General features: G+C 39.6%; 1 protein-coding gene across 1 annotated transcript; it reads right to left on the reverse strand.

Moving 5' to 3' along the window:
• Window positions 1–16,958: 16,958 nt before the first annotated feature.
• Window positions 16,959–19,439, reverse strand: LOC149680932 (uncharacterized; the record flags this gene model as incomplete). Its single annotated transcript, XM_089834640.1, has 2 exons — window positions 16,959–18,395; window positions 19,135–19,439. Coding segments are annotated over 2 exons (1,742 nt in total), but the record flags the coding sequence as incomplete, so codon positions are not given.
• Window positions 19,440–19,493: the final 54 nt, after the last annotated feature.

Raw genomic sequence — 19,493 nt, forward strand, 5'->3', positions numbered from 1 at the left:
ATACAGCGCGTGAGGTTGCCCCAAGGCGCCTACCGTTCGAAACGGCTAGGAATTTGTAGCTTCGAGACTTTTGCCAGGCAGAAGAAATGTATTGTTCAGATCAAGAACAACGATCGGCTATGCCTCCCTTATTCTCTAGAATACACAGGGATCATACAATGCATCCCCTTGACAAAAGCCTCGAGGCGAATTTCAAAACACTATGTCGTCCCAATATTAGTAAAAAATCGCGAGAGAGGCTTAGGAGGATGGCGGAGGAATTAGCCGTGGCGGCGGAAATACCATTGGACGAATGTGCGGGGGCGGGTGCTCTCCCTAGATTTCAATCATACTTGGCTGATTACCAAATAATAGTTTTTACGGTTAGAGCAAACGTCCCCCACCGTATTTTCGGGGAACCCGATTTCCTTCTCGGTACCGATGGTAATCCAAAGCCCCGGCTATACCTTTTTAACTACCAGAATCATTTTGACGTCATCACCAAACCTAAACCTCTCTTCAATTTTCATTACTTCTGCGAGAGGTGCCTTGTAGGATATAACAACTTAGACTTCACTCACGCTTGCAACAAGTATTGTTATTCCTGTTAAAGGGCCGAAGATTGCGTGGGGGTGAAATTAGATGCGAGACCTGTCATCGCGATTTTAGGGGGCAAGAATGCTTTGACGCTCATAAGGCTAGTGGAAGCAAAACCCTATCATTCTGTCAAAGGGTTTTTAATTGCCCCCGTTGCGCAAAAACAATAGATATGGGGAAACGCAAGTCACCTCACAACTGCGGGGAGGTCTATTGCGTCATCTGTATTAAATTCAACCCACACCCCCACTATTGTTTCATGCAGGTTACCGACTCTAAAGCCCACCCTGCGGCTAAAAAAGCTAAGACCCATCCTTCGGTTACTATCTTTTATGATCTCGAATGTGTTCAAAATACCCCAGACCCTTCAAACCCTAATGCTTTCCTACACACTCCTATCTTACGTATTTCTCAAAAAATCTGTGATCAATGCATTCTCGGGAAATCTGATCAATTTACTTGCGCCACCTGCGGCCCTCGAGAACGGGTGTTTCTCGGCAATGATCCTGTTTTGGATTTTTTAAATTATCTTCAAGAACACCACAATTCTCCCAAAATAACCGTTATCGCCCATAATGCGAAGGGCTATGATTTACAATTTCTGTACAAACAAAGCCATGCTAGCCATCAAAGCGTGGCGCCCTCAAGTGATAATGACGGGAACGAAGATTATGCAATTTCGATATGAGAATTTGACATTTATAGATAGTTTAAATTTTGTCCCCTCCCCCTTATCTAGCTTTGTATCCACTTTTGGCTTAGACCCTATTTTAAATAAGGGACATTTCCCCCACTTGCTCTTCAACTTTGTTCCCGAACACGTGTTTGATCCAAAAGATCGTACGAGTACAAATTATGTCTTGAGGGAAAGCATGCCTCTTTTAGAATCTTACGCGCCAGACAGGCTAACCGAAAAACAACGTTCGGTGTTAATTTCATGCTACAACGAACAAGTTGAAGAAAAAAGGGTTCAACTATGTTGAAGAGTTGATACATTTTTGCCGCTTGGACGTTAGGATTTTAAGAGGGGGTGCTTAAAGTACAGGGAGATTTTTGAGAAGATTGCGGACGTTAACCCTTTTAACACTGCCGTGACAATTGCCGGGCTTTACAACGCCGTTTTCAGGAAGGACCACCTAGCGCCAAATTCAATTGGAATTGTTCCACCTATAGAATGAAAGACCCTCAATCTAAAGTAGCCATCGAGTGGTTGAGGTGGGAGGCCCATAAGCGCGGGGTCATTATTAAGTCGGCTTTTAACGGTTCCGAACCTAAAATTTTGAACATTAAAGTCGACGGGCTTCTAGTAGACGATCTTGGCACAGATCAAAAGGTAGTCTACCAATTCCAAGGTTGTTTTTGGCACGGGTGTAGAACCTGTTTCCCGGTAAACAGAGACCTGGTTTTGCACGGTGACGTCACCCAAACTTTACACTCCCGCAATACTGATACTTTAAACTGTAATAAGAGGCTTAGGGAGCTGGGGTATAAGGTAATCGAAACGTGGGAATGTGCATTCCACAAATTGAGGGGGCAAAAGCCCGAAATTAACACCTTTCTATCTTCTATTCATATCCAAATCGATGCGTGGGAACCACTCAATCCCCGTAACGCATTTTTCGGGGGACGTACTTCCGCTCTGTGTCTTCACCACAGGGTTAAGCCGGGAGAGGAGATTCGATATGTCGACCTCACTAGTCTATATCCATCGTTTAACAAATACGGTAAACTACCTTACGGCCACCCTACGATCTTGACAGACAACTTCCCACCCATTAACGAGATTGAAGGTTTTATTAAACTGGATATCCTGCCCCCTCGTAACCTCTTCCACCCAGTTTTGCCCCAAAAGATCGGGGAGAAATTGTGCTTTGCCCTGTGTCAGCTGTGCGCTGAAAACAAATATCAAGGGGAAAGAGTTATTAGGGGAACGTTTGTGGCGGACGAAGTCCATTTAGCGGTTAGAAAGGGTTACGTGGTTGTTAAAATCCACGAAGCCTGGTCGTACAAAATATCTCAGTACGACCCCGTAACTAAATCAGGCGGGCTTTTTAACAATTACGTCAACTGCTTTCTGAAGCTAAAACAGGAAAGTAGCGGTTGGCCTTCTGACGTAGTAACCCAAGCGCAGAAAGACCAATACGTAGCCGAGTACTGCGAAAAGGAAGGGGTAAAACTTGATCCTAGCTGTATCGAGAAGAACGCTGGCAAGCGTACCATCGCCAAACTATGTTTGAATTCGTTCTGGGGCAAATTTGGTGAAAGGACTCGGCTTGACAAGGTTGAAGTCTTTGATGATCCACAGAAGTTCTTTAACTTGTTCTATGACCCAGCAATTGAGGTCAAGACGTTGATACCCGTTAGCGACGACATTTGCGTTGCTAAATGGTGTTATATCAACGAGATTGACCCAATTAATAAAAATGTCAGTGTACCGATCGCAGCGTACACCACTGCCATGGCTAGGATTAAGCTTTATTCCTACCTCGAACGCTTGGGTGAGTCTGTTTTATACAGAGACACTGATTCGATACTGTAAGTTTACACACCAGGGGGCGTCGAAATCGAAACTGGGAATTTCCTCGGTGAAATGACCAATGAGCTTGAAAAGTACGGACCCCAGGCCTACATCGAAGAATATGCGAGTGGGGGATGTAAGAACTACGCATACCGAGTTGTGAACCCTGATACCGGATCGACAGCCGTCGAGATGAAGGTTAAGGGGTTCCGACTTAACCACACCACCAAAGATTTGGTTAACATGGATCGGTTAAAGGGGCTTATAGGCATTTACGAACCGCCGGCGGAACCAATCCTAGTACCAATCCCCAAGCAAATACTCCGAAAGGCTGATCACACTGTAATAAGTGTCGACCAATCCAAGGTTTATAGAACTGTGGTGGATAAGGTTAGGTTAATTGAAGATTTCCGCACGCTACCTTACGGTTACCGAGATTGAGCACATTCGACAGTATCTATTTCTGTGAGGGGTCTCTTCTTTTTTATTTATTTATTTTTTTATTTAGTCAGTCCCGGTGATATTTATTTATCTAGTCAGCATGTATTTAGTCATTATATAAAGTCTAGTCATATTGTTTTTGATCAGCATTATTATATAGTCATTTTCGTCTCGGTGAAATGTCCTGTGATTAACAAATTTTTTTCGTCAATGCTTCCTTAAATATCCCATGTATTTTCGAAATTGCAATTGTTCATTTTACGTGTCGATCTATATATATATATATATATATATATATATATATATATATATATATATATATATATAGACACTTTACAATCTTTATCTCATTCGTTCGTTGAAAGTCAAAGGGTAAGGTCATGTATCCTTTCTACCATCCTTTTAACATGGTGATAGCAGGCCCGTCTCAAAGCGGGAAAACTCAATTAGTTTTAAAAATATTAGAGAACAGGTCAGCCATGTTTTCCCCTAATATAAGCGAAATACATTGGTTCTACGGTGAATGGCAACCTTTTTTCGAAAGTTTGAGAAAATTTGTGGTTTTCAAACAAGGTATGCCAGATTTATCAGAATATACAGGCGGTAAGCCTTGCCTTTTAATCATCGATGACTTGATGACCGAGAACAAAGGAGAAGTTGGGTCTCTTTTTACCAAGGGAACGCATCATCGCAACTTGAGCGTGATTTATATCGTCCAAAACGTATTCCATCGATCCAAAGACTCTAGAGATGTTTCTTTGAACGCTCATTATCTTATTCTTAGGAAATCGCCTAGAGACAAATTGCAAAGTTCAATAATAGCTAGACAAATGTTTGCCGATAAATGGCGTTTCGCTGTCGACGCCTACCGTGACGCTACTAGTTTACCTTTCGGATATTTATTATTCGATCTACACCAAAGATGCCCCGAGAATCATAGACTTAGGACTGGAATATTTCCCGACAACCCTTGCGAAGTTTACATTCCCAAATAATTATAATAATAGATGGGTGTTTAGCCATGTCTTCATTTAGTCACTATGCCTTATGCCGTTCGGTCGCAAAGAAATTTGCTCTCCGTTATTGCCAAATCCCCTCGAAAACAACGTAGGATCATTTTACGTAACGCCAAGAAACCCTTAATTGACGCAATCGCAGAGTGTGTTGAAAATACTTTACACGGTAACGTTAAATTAAATAAAAGTCAAAAAGCTAGAATTGCTAGGCATTCCGCAAAACTTAGAAAAATTGCTAATAAGAGAATATCTTGGAAAACAAAACGTGATATATTAGTTCAGGAAGGTGGTAGTTTCTTTTCTTTCCTTTTCCCTCTCGTTTCCTCTATTATCGGCGCCATAACAGGAGGTAGTCAGTAAAAATGCAGTACGCTCAGAAAATGGTCCTTGTCCCTAGCTCTACCTTTAAAAACGACCCCTTTCCACACCCCAACAACATGTAGTTTCGGAATTGGACAATGAGATGAATGTTATTTTAGCTTGTAAAGATTTAGACGAAGCTTCAAAATGGCGCTTATACGAACAGACCCTACAAAGATATAATAATTTACATATTATCGCTAGGCAACCTATACCCACGGTCCCCCAACCAACATCCAACTATTACAACTTGGCGTGGTTAGACGATATCCCCCTTAAATATATAGTGCATGTACAAAGTATCGTTGATCAGATGTCCACTACCCCTGAAAAGCTTAGGTGGACAGATAGTGGGGAAGTTATAGTTAATGATGCAATAATACCCGGCTCGAATATTAGAGATATAGCTTTAGAATTTGTCAAGCCTTCCTCTAACAAAGACCCAAAACCTAGAGGTTTTTACGCATTTACAAACCTACTTTCTAGTTTTTCCCCTCTAACCTCGTATACAATACCCCAACAAATTAAAATTAAAAGAACTAGAGCTCCTAAAGTTAGTGTCAAGTCAGCAGCTAAAAAACTTAAAACCGAGTCTCCGAAATGGGCAGCGTACGTAAAATCTCCAAAATTTTAGAAGGTATCTACTTTAACCCTTCCCACCCCGCTAGTTTCGGGGGTGCTGAAAAATTATATTTAGCAGTAAAATTAAAGGGGATTAGTAAGAAACAAGTACTGGATTGGTTAAAGGGAAAAGACGCGTACACTTTACATAAGAGAGTTTTTAGAAAGTTTAAAAGAAACAAGGTGGTTATAACAAACATAGGGGATCAATATCAGGCGGATTTGAACGACATGCGTTCTTTGAGTCAATACAACGACGGGTACAAATACATATTAACCGTAATAGATTGCTTTAGCAGAAGAGCTTGGGCCGTACCTTTAAAATCAAAAAGCGGTGTTGAAACGGTTGAGGCTTTTAAGTCTGTCTTTAGAGAAAGGGTTCCTAGGAAGCTACAGACGGATAAAGGTACCGAATTTAGAAATTCCCAATTACAAGGATACTTGAAGGAGAAAGGGGTTATATTTTTTACAACTGAGAATGACGATATAAAAGCATGTATGGTAGAAAGATTAAATCAAACTTTAAAGTCACGCATGTACAGAAATTTTACAGAAAAGAATACCAATAGATATATAGATGTTTTAGATGACCTGGTAAATGCTTACAATAACTCGGTGCATTCCGCGATAAAAATGACTCCTTCGGAAGTTACTGGCACCAATGTCCTTCAGGTTTTTAAAAATGAATTCGGAAAGTACTTTAGCGAAAAGAAAGTTTACGGGAAAAAATTAAAGGTGGGCGAATACGTCCGAGTAAGTAGGAATAAGATGATTTTTGAAAAAGGGTACGAGCGAACTTACACAATAGAGCTTTTTAAAATAGTGGGAAAAATAGAGAGACGCCCTCCAGTATTCAAACTATAAGATTTAAACGGGGAACCAATAAAGGGGGTGTTTTACGGGATGGAACATCAGTCGGTAGCTAGACCCGAGAAGTACAAGATCGAGAAAGTAATTCGTAAGCGGACTAGGAGAGGACAAAAGGAGTTCTTTGTAAAGTGGTTAGGCTATCCCCCTTCTATGAATTGTTGGATTCCGTCTAAAGATGCAGTCTCCCTTTTACCTAACGCTACCGAGCAACGCTAGCATGAAAATTTATGACAACAACAAGACCTCCTCTTACACTACCAATTTGCCCCAGGCTATAGAGCTGATCGGGGATGACTGGGAGGTTGCTCTAGTAGACGTATTGTACCCAATGTCCTTTTTTAACATACCCAGTGAGGAAGGTCACGTGCAGGTGGTCTCGCATGAAAGTAAAAAAGGTCGGGACGGAAAATCACACCCTATTGTTAAAGCCGAGGCCTTTATAGTTCTCGGGGGTTATTACAAATCATTAGAAGCCCTCCTTAAACAAATAGCTTCCGGATTAAGCGGCTTTCAATACGGTTCAAAGTTTAAATTTGATTCGGATCCCCTCTCTGATTACATTTCTTTAACTATTCAACCTAACGGTATCTTGGCTCTTTCCCCCACTTTGAAAATGATATTAGGATTTAAAACCCCAAAAGGCCAAAGTACGTCTTTCTCTTGCCCTTCAGATAAAACCAGCCAATCGTATAGAAGCTCTGTTCCCGCTAATTTAAATTATTATATTCTTGACCAATTGTTTATTTATTCCGATATAATAGCTAATGAATTTATAGGCGATACGGTAGCCCCGCTACTTCGTATAGTAGGCGTAGACAGCGAAAAACCTCACGGTTCGACTATAACTAAATCATTCAACTCTCCCCATTACGTTAAAGTTGCTAAACGTTACTTTGATACTATAGACATTGATGTAAGGAATAGTTTAGGCCAAGCCGCGTCATTCGAGTTTGGAACGTCGACCTATAAACTACACTTTAGACCATGCCAAAACCCCAAACATTAGAGTCTCGTTGCGAGTATAGAGGTATTATTTAGATCAGGTAGGGGGTGGAGGGGTGTCAAAAGTATTTGTCGGGACACCCCACCAAAAAGGACACGGGATAGGAACGCCCTGAAAGGGTTATTTAGATGGGCACGCCCCTTATTAATTAGAGGTGCAAAGTATTTGGCACCTAGAGCCATTAGTACGGGACAAAAGATTCTTGGTGACGTAATGCAAGGTCAGAATGTGAAAAGTGCCGCGAAAAAGAGATTGCAGGAAACTTAAGAGAACATGACTGCTGCTCAGCAAGGTTCAGGATTAAAGATAAAAAGACGCAAAGTTAAACGCCTATCAGTTTATCACCGTCATTCAAAGCAGACGCCACGCGATATATTTAGCTCCTGAAAAAATCATGTTTTCTCTCCAAGCTCTTAAGAGTGAATTGGACATTTTCGCCCCTGTGCCGATTCAAACTAGTGTCGAACATTCTCAAGGTGTATGGGCCAAACCCTTGGCGGCCATTGGTTATAGCTCTAACCTCGAATACCTCATCTCGGGCAATGGAGATAGCTACATCGATGTAGCCCACACCATGCATTACAACAAAGTCAAAATCACCAACGAAGATGGAAGTGATCTTCCTGATGCCGCCGTGGTAGCTTTCGTGAACAACGCTGGCCACGCATTGTGGAGAACTTGCGATGTTTTCTTGAACAATACCCGAGTTTCTACTGCCGCTCAAAACTACGCCTTCACTTCTTTTATCGAAACTGTCTCAAATTACGGACCCGCGGCCAAAACATCTCACCTTATGATGGCCGGATGGGAAAAGGACGAAGCCGGAAAGTTCGACTACTTTTCAAATAAAGGTTAGATCGAATGGCTAAAACTGCTAAATCGGCCGTGATTGAATTTTTTACACCCGTGTTTAGTGACGTGTTTAATATTCCCGAATAACTCTTAAACGGGGTGGACCTTAAAGTCGTGTTTACTTGCAACAAGGACGAGTTTGCCTTAATGTGTGAAGAAACAGCCACTCTCAAAAACTGTAAAGTCAAGATCCTAGACGCTGCACTCGCGGTACGTAAAGTTAAACTCAGTCCTAAAATATTGTTAGCGCATGAAGCAGCGCTTAATAACGGTACTGCCAAATATAATTTTACGCGCACCGAACTTAAAACTAAAACTATCTCTAGCGGAAGTAGCACCGAGAGTTTTAACAATATATATCTAGGCCCTCAGCCTAATCGCGTCATTATTGGAATAGTCTCCAACGTGGCGTTCATGGGCAGTTACACTCTGAATCCCTTTAACTTTAAAACTTGGGATTTAAATTTTTTGTCTCTGTATCTCGATAACGAACAAATACCTTCGAAACCGTTGACTCCTGATTTCGGTAAAAACTTGTATATACAAGCTTATCAAACATTGTTCGCGGGCACGGGTATTCATTATAAAGATGACGGTAACGATATTACTCCCAACGAGTTTGCCGACGGCTTAACTCTGTACGCTTTTGATCTGACACCGGACCTATCTGCTAGCGAAAAAAACCACTGGAACCCCGTTAAGCAAGGACAATTAAGATTGGACATGGGATTCGCTAAACCTTTGCCCGAAGCCGCAGTCTGCATTGTATACGCCGAATTTCAAAGCATGATTCAAATCGATAAAAATAGAAACGTAATTTTAGATTATTAAAATGTCAGCAACCACCACCGTAGACTTGATTCTCGCTTTATCAGATACGCCCAACTTTTTGGGTGTTTTCGCATCAAATAGGTTACCCAAGGTTACCAGATATCCCGCATCGTTAATTATAAATTTAGATCAGCACTATGAAAAGGGGTCTCACTGGGTATCGGTCTTTATAGACGGAGCTCGTGTAGGGTATTATTTCGATAGCTACGGTTTGCCACCATTTCTGCCTAGTATAAGAAGATTTTTATCTTTAAACTGCAGAAAATGGACTTTTGGTAAGCGACAACTTCAGAGGCTAGAAAGTAGCGTATGCGGGCAGTATAGCGCCCTCTATCTTATTCATAGAAGTAAGAAGAAAAGTTCGAAAGCTTTCCTAAAAGCTTTTACCGCAAATCGAAAAATTAACGATCTGAAAATTGGTAAACAATTTCAAAATCATATACGGCGACTAAAAAAGTGTACAAGGAACTTATTAACAAACCGTGTGGTTGCCTGGTGGTAATGCGCCCAGCTCAGTGTTGTTTCAACAACATTTGAGTTTCCATTCCAGGGTTCGACTTCCTACCAACGGCGCTTTATTAGTCCGGTATGGAAAAAAAAACAACTTCAGATACGGCTTGAATGAAGTTTAAGGAGGAGGTTTTTTAAATATTTAACTAATTTATTATTAGTTTAACTTAATTATGAATGTTATTTTCACGCTAATTAAATGTTTTTGACTCAAATTCTGATTCATAGTAATAATAAGCCTAGAATAACCTAGCATAAGCCTATCTTTTCAGGATCTACAATATTATAAAAAGCTTTTTTCAAATATTAAATTGTTTTTAAATAAAAAATCTTTTTATTATCAGTATTTGTCAGACCTTTTCATTCTCCCTTTACTTGAAACGTGTATCTATTTTACATCATGACTTAAAAGGAAACACACAAACTTTCAACATCGCATCTACAAGAAGTCTGGGAATGTCATGCACAGGGCCGGAGATAAGCACAGGACACTGGACATTGTCCAATAAAATTATTTAAATATCCCATAATTTTTTTAAAAACTGAGGGGGTCACTGGACATTTTGACTAATAAATTATCGGAAGTTTTTATAGCTAGACTATGAAGATGCGATATTTACGCACACGCCACGGGACAATGTCCAATAAATTTTCCAGTCAAATAGGGGGGGGGAGTCACTGGACACATGTCCTATAAGACATTTATCTTATTTCTGGCCCTGGTCATGCAGCGGCTTCGCCCAGAAACCGTTGCAGACGACGGAGGGTCAGACATATTTCTCGGAATATGTCAGGTCTTCCGCCGTCTACGTCACCTCCTTCTTCTTTCTTTCTTTCTCTCCTCCCCCCCTTTCTTTTATGATTTTTAAATATAAGGGAGAACCGTGACAGAATCACGGCACCTTGGATTAATAATAGTTACACTTGGATACATCAGTCGACACATTTTATGACCACAAATCGCTTACGCGACCTTCGCGCCGCGTAGTGTGAAAATCTTGAAACTCCCGTAACAAACAAGAAACAAGTGACGGTGACTTTCCTTTAAAAAAAAAACTCGTGTTCCTGTGCCTTCCTTTTTTAGCCTAGGCCTAGGGCTATTTAAACCTCAACTTTACTGGTTTCTTTTATTATAGAAGGTAATTATATTTAAAGTATAAATAATTTTATGAAATTAATCTGATTTATTGTTTTATAGCTATAATGTGGGAGGACTCCTACAGTTTGATATTTAATGCTCCCTCAAAATCATTTCCGCCCAAGCCTAAACTTGAATATTGTTCAAGTGAGGGAAGGAAATTCCTTTTAGATGAAGAAAATTTAGGCTGTGCTTCTGATTCAGGTGAAGCAACTTGTAATCATTACAAACATTATGATGGTGAATTAATAACATATTTCTTGAGAGATGAAAATGTAGAAAACGTAGCTAAGAAGAGAGACATTGATGAAAACATCCAAGACTTACTCAATTCCGGTAAAACAATTTTCATAATACTTCCATAAAATTGCAAATATAGCTTTGATTGCTGTCTTACTTTAGATGACATTCTATCAGGTGATGAAATAGAAGATATCTTAAATACAATACACTCTAAACCACGATCTCCACAGAAAAATGCACTCTCTGTTATTACCAAGTATGCCTTTTATAATTTGATTATTCCTTGTATGATTGTTTCATTTAGTATTAAATTTAAATGTCATTTAGTATATGTAGTATTTGCAAATCGAAGCAACCCGAGGAAGAGGTTCCTAAGAAAAAAAAGGAACAGAAAAGTGACAAGAAAGAGTATCTCTCTTGTAAGATATAATTCTACGTATAGCCTTCATTTTAGTTTAATGTGTGATTTTAAAAAATAATTTTTAAGTGAAGTGTCATCTCCAAATCTATCTATTTTCAGCTGTTGAATTCAAAATGACATTTAATGCCTTATTAACCGAATTGCAATCCCAAATGCAAGAAAAGTACTTAGTGACACTAAATGCTACTGCTGAAATGAAGAAAATTACAAAATGGATCACAGAGCTAACTTCAACCGAGCTATCGGAATTAAAAAACATCTGCATTCCATTTAACGAAAACTACAGAGTCTAAAGTTGTGGAAAACACAAACCATTTAATAAGGAACAGGAGTGAAATTGCAAAAATATGTCAACGATTGACTGATGTCAGTTTTAAATCAATTTAATTTGTAGTGTCTTTACTATTTTTTTTGCTTTTAGAATGTACCAGCACAAAGCAAAGTGTGTGGCATAAACATGCTTATCCGAAGACTTGTCGAACAGGCATGAGCCCAAGAAAAGATACCACAAATAGATGTTACAGCTCAGGTTGAAGAGAGTCCAGACACTTTAATGCATGTCATTGGCTCAGTGATACGATCCATCAGTCGAAAATCAAAAATAGGACTAGAGATATCTAGCAAAATGCATACGAAGAAAGAAAATGTAGCTCGAGATCTACGGAAGTGGATAGAGGCAAAAGACAGGGGTGGTTTGTTGTATCCCAATGAAGACGCCTATAAATTATTTGTGGAAATCTACAAATTAGTTTGTAAATTCTATGGAAAAGTCCATATTGATCAACGGGCAATTTAGGCTAAGAAGAAAGAAAGAACAATGAAGCTGTTATGCAAATGTGGAAGAAGATCTGTGATGGAAAAGAAGATGGTGAAATCCTAGATAAGTGCCTGCAAGTATTCATTAATACTATAGCCAATGGTCATGTCAAAAAACTCAGAGAAGATTTGAAATCAAAGGTACGATCAAAAGAACTACAATCCAAAAGTGATTCAAAGGCCAGATTAAGAAAAAATCTACAACAAGAAAACTACCCAAGTAGAAAGTGAAAATAATAACCCAAGATAACGTAACAAAACATTGTTTAATGGAATTACTTTTAAAAATGGTCCTTAACCTACTGTGATACAGTACCCTTACCTCAAGTATTACATTCAAAATATTGTTTCATGGATTTACTTTCAAAATGTTCTTAGCCTACTGTGATACAGAACCATCTTAAGTATTACATTTATAAAGTCTAATTGTTGAATTTAAATAGATCTCTTTATTCCATCTCCGATGTTAACGTTACATTTCCTAAAGCACTGGCAGTTTTTTTTTAAAGGTTTTTAAAATCTTTAGTTTTTCACCGTTATTTGTGTAGGTTAGAACCACAAGCCTGTCTGTGACGAGAAAATTCTAACTCCAAGGGATCTTGATTAAATTTCCCAGTTAACACAAATGAAGCTCCTTTTTGCAATAGAAAATCAGTCACACCTACCATGGCTCGAGCTGTGAAAAATTATAAATGCATTAGAAGATAAAACCTCAAATGTTGGTTGCTTTAAACCCGAAAGAGTTTCTTGGGACAAAAACATTTTCTTTCTTTCTTCATCTGTGAATTTACCAGTACGGCATTTCACATCTTTTTCCCCAGGCAGCCAAATAACCAAGGAATTCCTCTTGTAGCCACTGTGATTAATAAAACATTAGTTTTTAAAGTTGTTCAATTGCCAAATTATATTAAAGTTATCACCTTTAGCCGTTACGAGTGATAAGAGAAATTAGTTAAGACATATTACTTTCAACTCAAAAACAGAAACAGTGAACATCTACCTGGTCATGTGTCGGGTCTGGATCTGAAGCTGTAGGATCTTTGCCAAAAAAGAAATGCTTATTGCATATATATGTGTTTTCTGTGATTTTTAATACATCGAAGTCTTCCCTTACTTGTTTCAAACAAACTAACCATTTCTTAAAATAAAGAGGATTGGAAATGGGTTTTGGAAAGGGTAAGAATTTAACACTTAACATATAATCTTTTTGGGCATATCTCGAATCACTTCTACAACGGGGATATGCACAACGTTTTACTCCCATTTTAAGTTCATATGAAAGTCACCTACTATAATAATTAGAAGAATAATAGTTCATCTTCAAAACTTCCATAATCATAAATCACCGCATAAAAAAAAGCCACTGAAAACGATCTTAACCCTAACCGCCGTTTATTTTCAAATTCAAACGGAATCAGAGTAGAAGACGTAACAAACGGAAACCAAAAAATAATTATTTCCGGTAAAAACACCAAATTGAGAATCCCTCTTTTTACCTCTCCGTGTGACATAGTCCAGGAGAGGTTCTGTAACGGCCGTGTCTGTGTGTGTGTCTGTGTGTCTGTCTGTCTGTCCGTTGTTACACCCACGTGACCACGTTCGCAGTTTGCGTATCGGAGCAAACGCGTTCGCCATTTCCGAACTGCTTTCATAGTCACGGAAATGGCTCCTCTACTTGAGTTCTCACACCACCATCTTCTGGTCTTTGTGAATCCCACACGGACACCAGTCAGTTCTTACTGGCTTCTAATCACCACCATCTTTTGGTCGTCGTCCATACCACATGGACATCAGTCTGTACATACTGGCTTCTAATCACCACCATCTTCTGGTCTTCGTCCATCCCACATGGACACCAGTCTGTACATACTGGCTTCTAATCACCACCATCCACTGGTCTTCTGTCTATTCCACATAGACACCAATCTGTATCATTGGCTTCTACTAAATTATCATCGTTTGGTTTTAGGATATACGCGGCGATCAGCTAGGGTTACGAGAAACGTCTAGCCTCCCTAAGGTGGGATCGGCCACCAAAGGTTTTCGCAATTCCGCTTTTTCTTTACTATTATAATGGAAACGAATCGTATATATACTACAAAATTTGAAGAAAATGGGCAAGAGAGGTACCCTTCACTTTAAACGTCAATATTAGCAAAGTTTGAGATGATAATAGGTATAACTTTATTTCAAACGATTTAACTATTATTAATGTTAATTATTGTAGATTAAAATAATTAAAAATAATTATATTTATTTAAATATTAAAGATAAGCCTCTCGTGCAAAGAGAGAGATTATCATTGCCTCCTAAATCTACCAAGGCCCGTGCATGCGATATATTTTTCAAAACAACAACAAAAATGGGAAGCTCATCTCAGAAACATAATAATTTCCTTTCTCTGTATATGAAATGAAAATATGGATAATATTGCGTTCCTTCTTTAATGGTATGAAACCTTGCCTGTCTATTAATATTTTACGTAAGAGTAATACGATTTTAGCGAAGTCTAGAGAGAATAAACATAAGCGAGATTGTTTCGGAAAAAAATACTGCTTCCACTAATGGGTTTATACTCCTTGTTACTGTTGTTTAGAGTAATCATGATAAAAGCTTAAAAAATTACGAGAGGACAGACCTTTTTTATCCTCTTGTTTCATTCTTAATAAGAATATAAAACTTTTATTTTGTATCAAAAAATATTTTTTGGTGCTAAGATTGCTTAAGAAAAATCGAAACGGTTAGGCATTAGTAAAAAAGAAATGTGTAAGCTATTTGCAGAGATGATAATTGTTTTACATGTTTTAAATAAGACTGAAGCTTCCACTATTATGTTTATGCTCCTTGTTTGTTTGACTGAAAACCATCTAGGTGTAGATAACAGTCAGACAAAAAATTTCAAAAATATATATTTTAAATCTAATCAGATACGCCCACCTAGTTGAAAATAGGCCTTTTAAATTTCCGGGAGCCATTCTTGAGAATTTTTCTTTGCTTGTGGGTTGTCAATGTATCTACCAGTAAATATTTGTGTTTCGAAGTTGGATATTAAGTCAAATTAAGTGGTTGTAAAGAGCCAGCAAGTTTTTGCCGCTTCTTTTTGTGAGAATCTGATTTTTGTATGCAAAATTGAGGAAGATAATGTCGAGAGTAAGGATGAAATGCGGAAGCGCAAAGCGCGGGAAACGGTGAGGGCAAAAAGGTCGACGTTTTCATTGGATACTTAAGTTTATATAATCTTCCCGACAGGGAGAGGTAATATTTTGGTTTTCCCAACTTGTTCTTTTCGTTTTTGTTAGGAACTAGGGCTTTTGTAGCCATTACAGCTCCGTTCGTTAGGGAGGAATTTAAAGTTTTTTGTTTTAGGGGAGAATATGATGGACAATGTCCTTTAGTTTTGTTTTTGGAAAAAATATAAATTAAATTATATTAAATTTACGTGGATATTAAATGAGTTTTAAGTTTAGTTTTAAAAATATTAATGTTTGGAGAATCTACTATTTCCGGGGGCAAGGAGTTCCATAGGGGAACTACCCGATAAAAAAAATGAGTTTTTGACTATATTGAGACGAGGGCGCCTAACAAGCAATTTTCGTGAGTGGCCGCGCTTGTAGGAAAGGTTAGCGGTAAAATAGGTCTGAGAGGGATCGGAAAAAATATTGTAAAGAAGTAGAAGGTCCACCACGTCCAAGCGGCACGTTAAAGAGGACCAACCTAATTCTTCCAGCGCAAGGCACGAGAAACCCCCCTCAAGGACGGGATAATCTTGGTAGCTCGGGATTGTAAAGCCACTAAGCTAGAAGAGTCCTTTACTTGATACGGACGACATATAGGCGAGCAATACTCTAGGATAATAGAGTTAGTGTGGTGTTGTCGAAAAATGAGAAATTTCATCGAAGAGCCCCGTCGACACTACTGGCGCGGGAGGGAATAGCGGCGCAATGTTTTGTAGACGAGAGATCAGAGGAAATGATGACCCCAAGGTCGCGATGCTCCAAAATACGCGCATGACGAGAACCATCCAAGAAATAAGGCGATAACTGCGTAGTTGAGGATGTTAAGGGAGAGAGTTTTAGATGATATGATTTAGAGGCATTGAAAGAAAGACCATTCAGGGAAGCCCAAGCGTGAAGCCGATTTAGGTCAGCCTGCAATGCTTTTACATCCTCGTAAGATTTAATCACCTTGTACAATTTAACATCGTCTGCGTATAGATCGATAGAGCTAACGACCTCCCTGGGCATATCATTTATGTATATTAAAAATAGTAGCGGGCCTAAAACACTACCCTGGGGCACCCCACTGATTACGTTAACGGGATCACTAAGGGTACCCATGAGAGAAACCCTCTGAGAGCGTTTGGTAAGGTTGCTAGTAGTAACCATTGTAGTAAGCTCCCATTTATACCGTAAGATGAAAGCTTGGTTAATAAGCGAGAGTGAGGAACTGCCTCAAAAGCTTTGGATATCAACAGGGAAACTCTCGTCAAAAGCCCCCAGCCAGGTGTGAAAAGTCGTGAGTAGATTTGTGGTAGTGGATTTGCCCTTTAGGAAGCCATTTTGGGAGTCATGGAGATAAGCCGCAACATGGTTGAAGATAGTGACTTTAAATACTGTTCGAGGGCCTTACATATGGAAGAGGTCAAGCTTATAGGACGGTAATTTGAGGGGTCAGATTTTTTCCCAGACTTTTTATAAAACGGGATGACATGAGCTGTAAGCCAATCGCCAGGTAGAACTCCTTCAGTTAGGGACCGAGCAAAAATTAATTCTAAAGGGCGGAATATGGTGTTGGCACCCTCTAAGAAATCTATTCGGTATGTAATCGGGACCTGCAGAGGAATGAGTTTTGAGTTTTTTTAGTAGTAGCCGGATATCAGATCTTGAAGGGGGACTGAAAACTAGTGGTGCGGGGGGAACATCTGACAAAATCAGAGAGGGGAAGCAGAAAGAGCTAGTGAAATTTTTATAGAATCGAGAGTTAAATATGTTGGCAGTTTCAGATAAAGACGGTACAGAGCCGTCTGGCAGTTTAATGGCCGGGGCAGTATAAGGAGGTTTTATACGGTGGTTAACAAATTTCCAGAAAGAAGCTGGATTAGAGTGAAGATGTTTCAGTTTACGATTGTCTTGTCGACGTTTAGCTTTAAGGATTTCAGCCTTTGCGTCAGCAACCACCGCGTTATATTCTCGGCGTAGAGAAATAACTCTAACAGTTTGACCATTTGAAATAGCTTTTTTTAATTTACGCCAGAGATGTTCCATTTTTCGAAGTTTACGTTTGGTATCGCGTGAGATCCAGGGCTTAGTATGAAGAGAGGCTTTGAGAGATTTCTTAGAGGGGACATGCTTAGCTATAATTTCGCGAATACGCCCAAGGAACGTGGACCAACAGGAGTGAAAATCCGGGGCATCTAACAGAGATACCCAGTCTGTTTCAGCAATGGCCTTATTTAGGTTATCGAAGTCAGCCAAGGCAAAATTAGGGGATAAGTTGTTGGGTCGACAATCGTTCAAGGTAGAAGGAAAGGCACTAAAGAGAGGGTAGATGACTGACATAATTGCCTGGTCACTGCGGCCTAAAGGGGATTTTTCACTGACCTCAGGTTCGACATTTGAGTGGGTTATGACTAGGTCAAGAATATTGGTGCAGGTTTTACTGGTTTGGCTGTAACGAGTCGGGAAAGACACGTGCTGTTTTAATGAGGAATTTGTTTGAAGATTTATTAGAGACCTGTGGTCTTGGGAAGCACCTGGCTTTGCCATGGGAATGGTCCAGTCAATGGAGGGTAGCTTAATGTCTCCAGTAATTAACACGTTCGGGTATCGTTGAGCATAGATGCTAATATTACATAGACGTAGGGTAGTTTCAGAGGGTGTGGTATTGGGTGGCCGATAAGCACAACAAAATAATAAGGGAGAGTCTTTTGGGGTCAATTGTAGGGTAAGGCAAAGTTTTTCATCATAGGAGCGTCCGTCGAGGCAATAAGAGTGACTAATAATGTGAGATTTAACATATACCAAGATACCCCCGCCGTGCGAGGATATTCTGTCCTTTCGAAAAAGTGTGTAGCCGGGAAAATGTGGAGAGGTGTCAGGGATACTGGGCCTAGCGAAAGATTCTGTGATGCCAACAACATCCGCGTCCCAATCAGCAACACGGGCGGCCAGCTCACCAAGCTTGGATAAAACACTTTGCGCGTTAAAAACTATAAAATTTATAGGAAAAAGACAGTTTGAAACTGAGGACCTATCGATATTACAATCTAAGTTAGAGGGAAGGGACAAATGGATGTCATATTCTGGTATTTAAAAAGGCAGTGAGGATGAATTATCAATGTAGTTGTTTAGGGAGTTATTTACAGGGCAATCGGTAATAGATTAGTGTTAATTACATGACTAGTAGGTATGGATTCAACAGTTATATTGTTCACGAAGTAGTTAGAAGAGGAAAAATACTGTAGAGGAGACCTTAGTTTTTTAAGGCTGGCACAACTTCCATAACACAGGTATTGGTATTGGAAGTAGATTTGTTCACATTGAAAGATGGGTTAGGAACTATTTGGCCACGAAGAATTTTGAACTTTTGAGGACAACCTTGATTGAGCTCTCTAAGCTTTTGAAAAAGATCATAGAACTGTTGTTGTTGGGCGGGAGAACGATCAATTGTGTAACAATAAGGGAAGTTATAGGTCGGATCAGTACGCAATTCGTGTAATTTGGAAATAAAATAATTTGGATCACAAACACTTTCGAATGTGAGCACAAGAGGGCGCGGCTTTGTATGATTAGGAGAGAAATGGCCTCGACGAGCGGTGGAGACCTGGAAATGTCAGATTCGGAGTGATACGGGCAAAACAGCGATGCCCAGCTACAGAATCCTTGTCTTCTAGGTTTAAAATAATAGCGTTGAGCTTACGACGCTAGATTTCGAAGGTATCGGAGGAAATAATGGGAGTAACACTTGAGTTGGTTTAACTCCATTGGAAGAATTTTCACAACCCTTATCTTGGAGCGGCTGGTGGAGAAGAGACACCATAGACCGAAGGCTAGTTATGTCAGATTCCAGAGAATTGAATTTGCCCGAATAGTCGGGGGCATCATCGGAGAAGGACTTCTTTAAATTGGTAATGTCAGTTAGCAGTTCCGAAGTAAGGGAGCAGGGGTGTTGCTCTTGAAATTTGGTATGGATGAGAGACAAGGAGGTTTCGTGATTTTTTTGTGCTTCATTAAGACGGTGAGACAAGTCAGAGATAGTAGACGATAAGGCTTGAAAGA

The sequence above is a fragment of the Phalangium opilio genome, unplaced genomic scaffold (genome assembly GCF_054372755.1).
Source record: "Phalangium opilio isolate 3A_F unplaced genomic scaffold, DU_Popi_V2 ptg000039l_2, whole genome shotgun sequence".
Lineage (NCBI taxonomy): Eukaryota > Metazoa > Arthropoda > Arachnida > Opiliones > Phalangiidae > Phalangium > Phalangium opilio.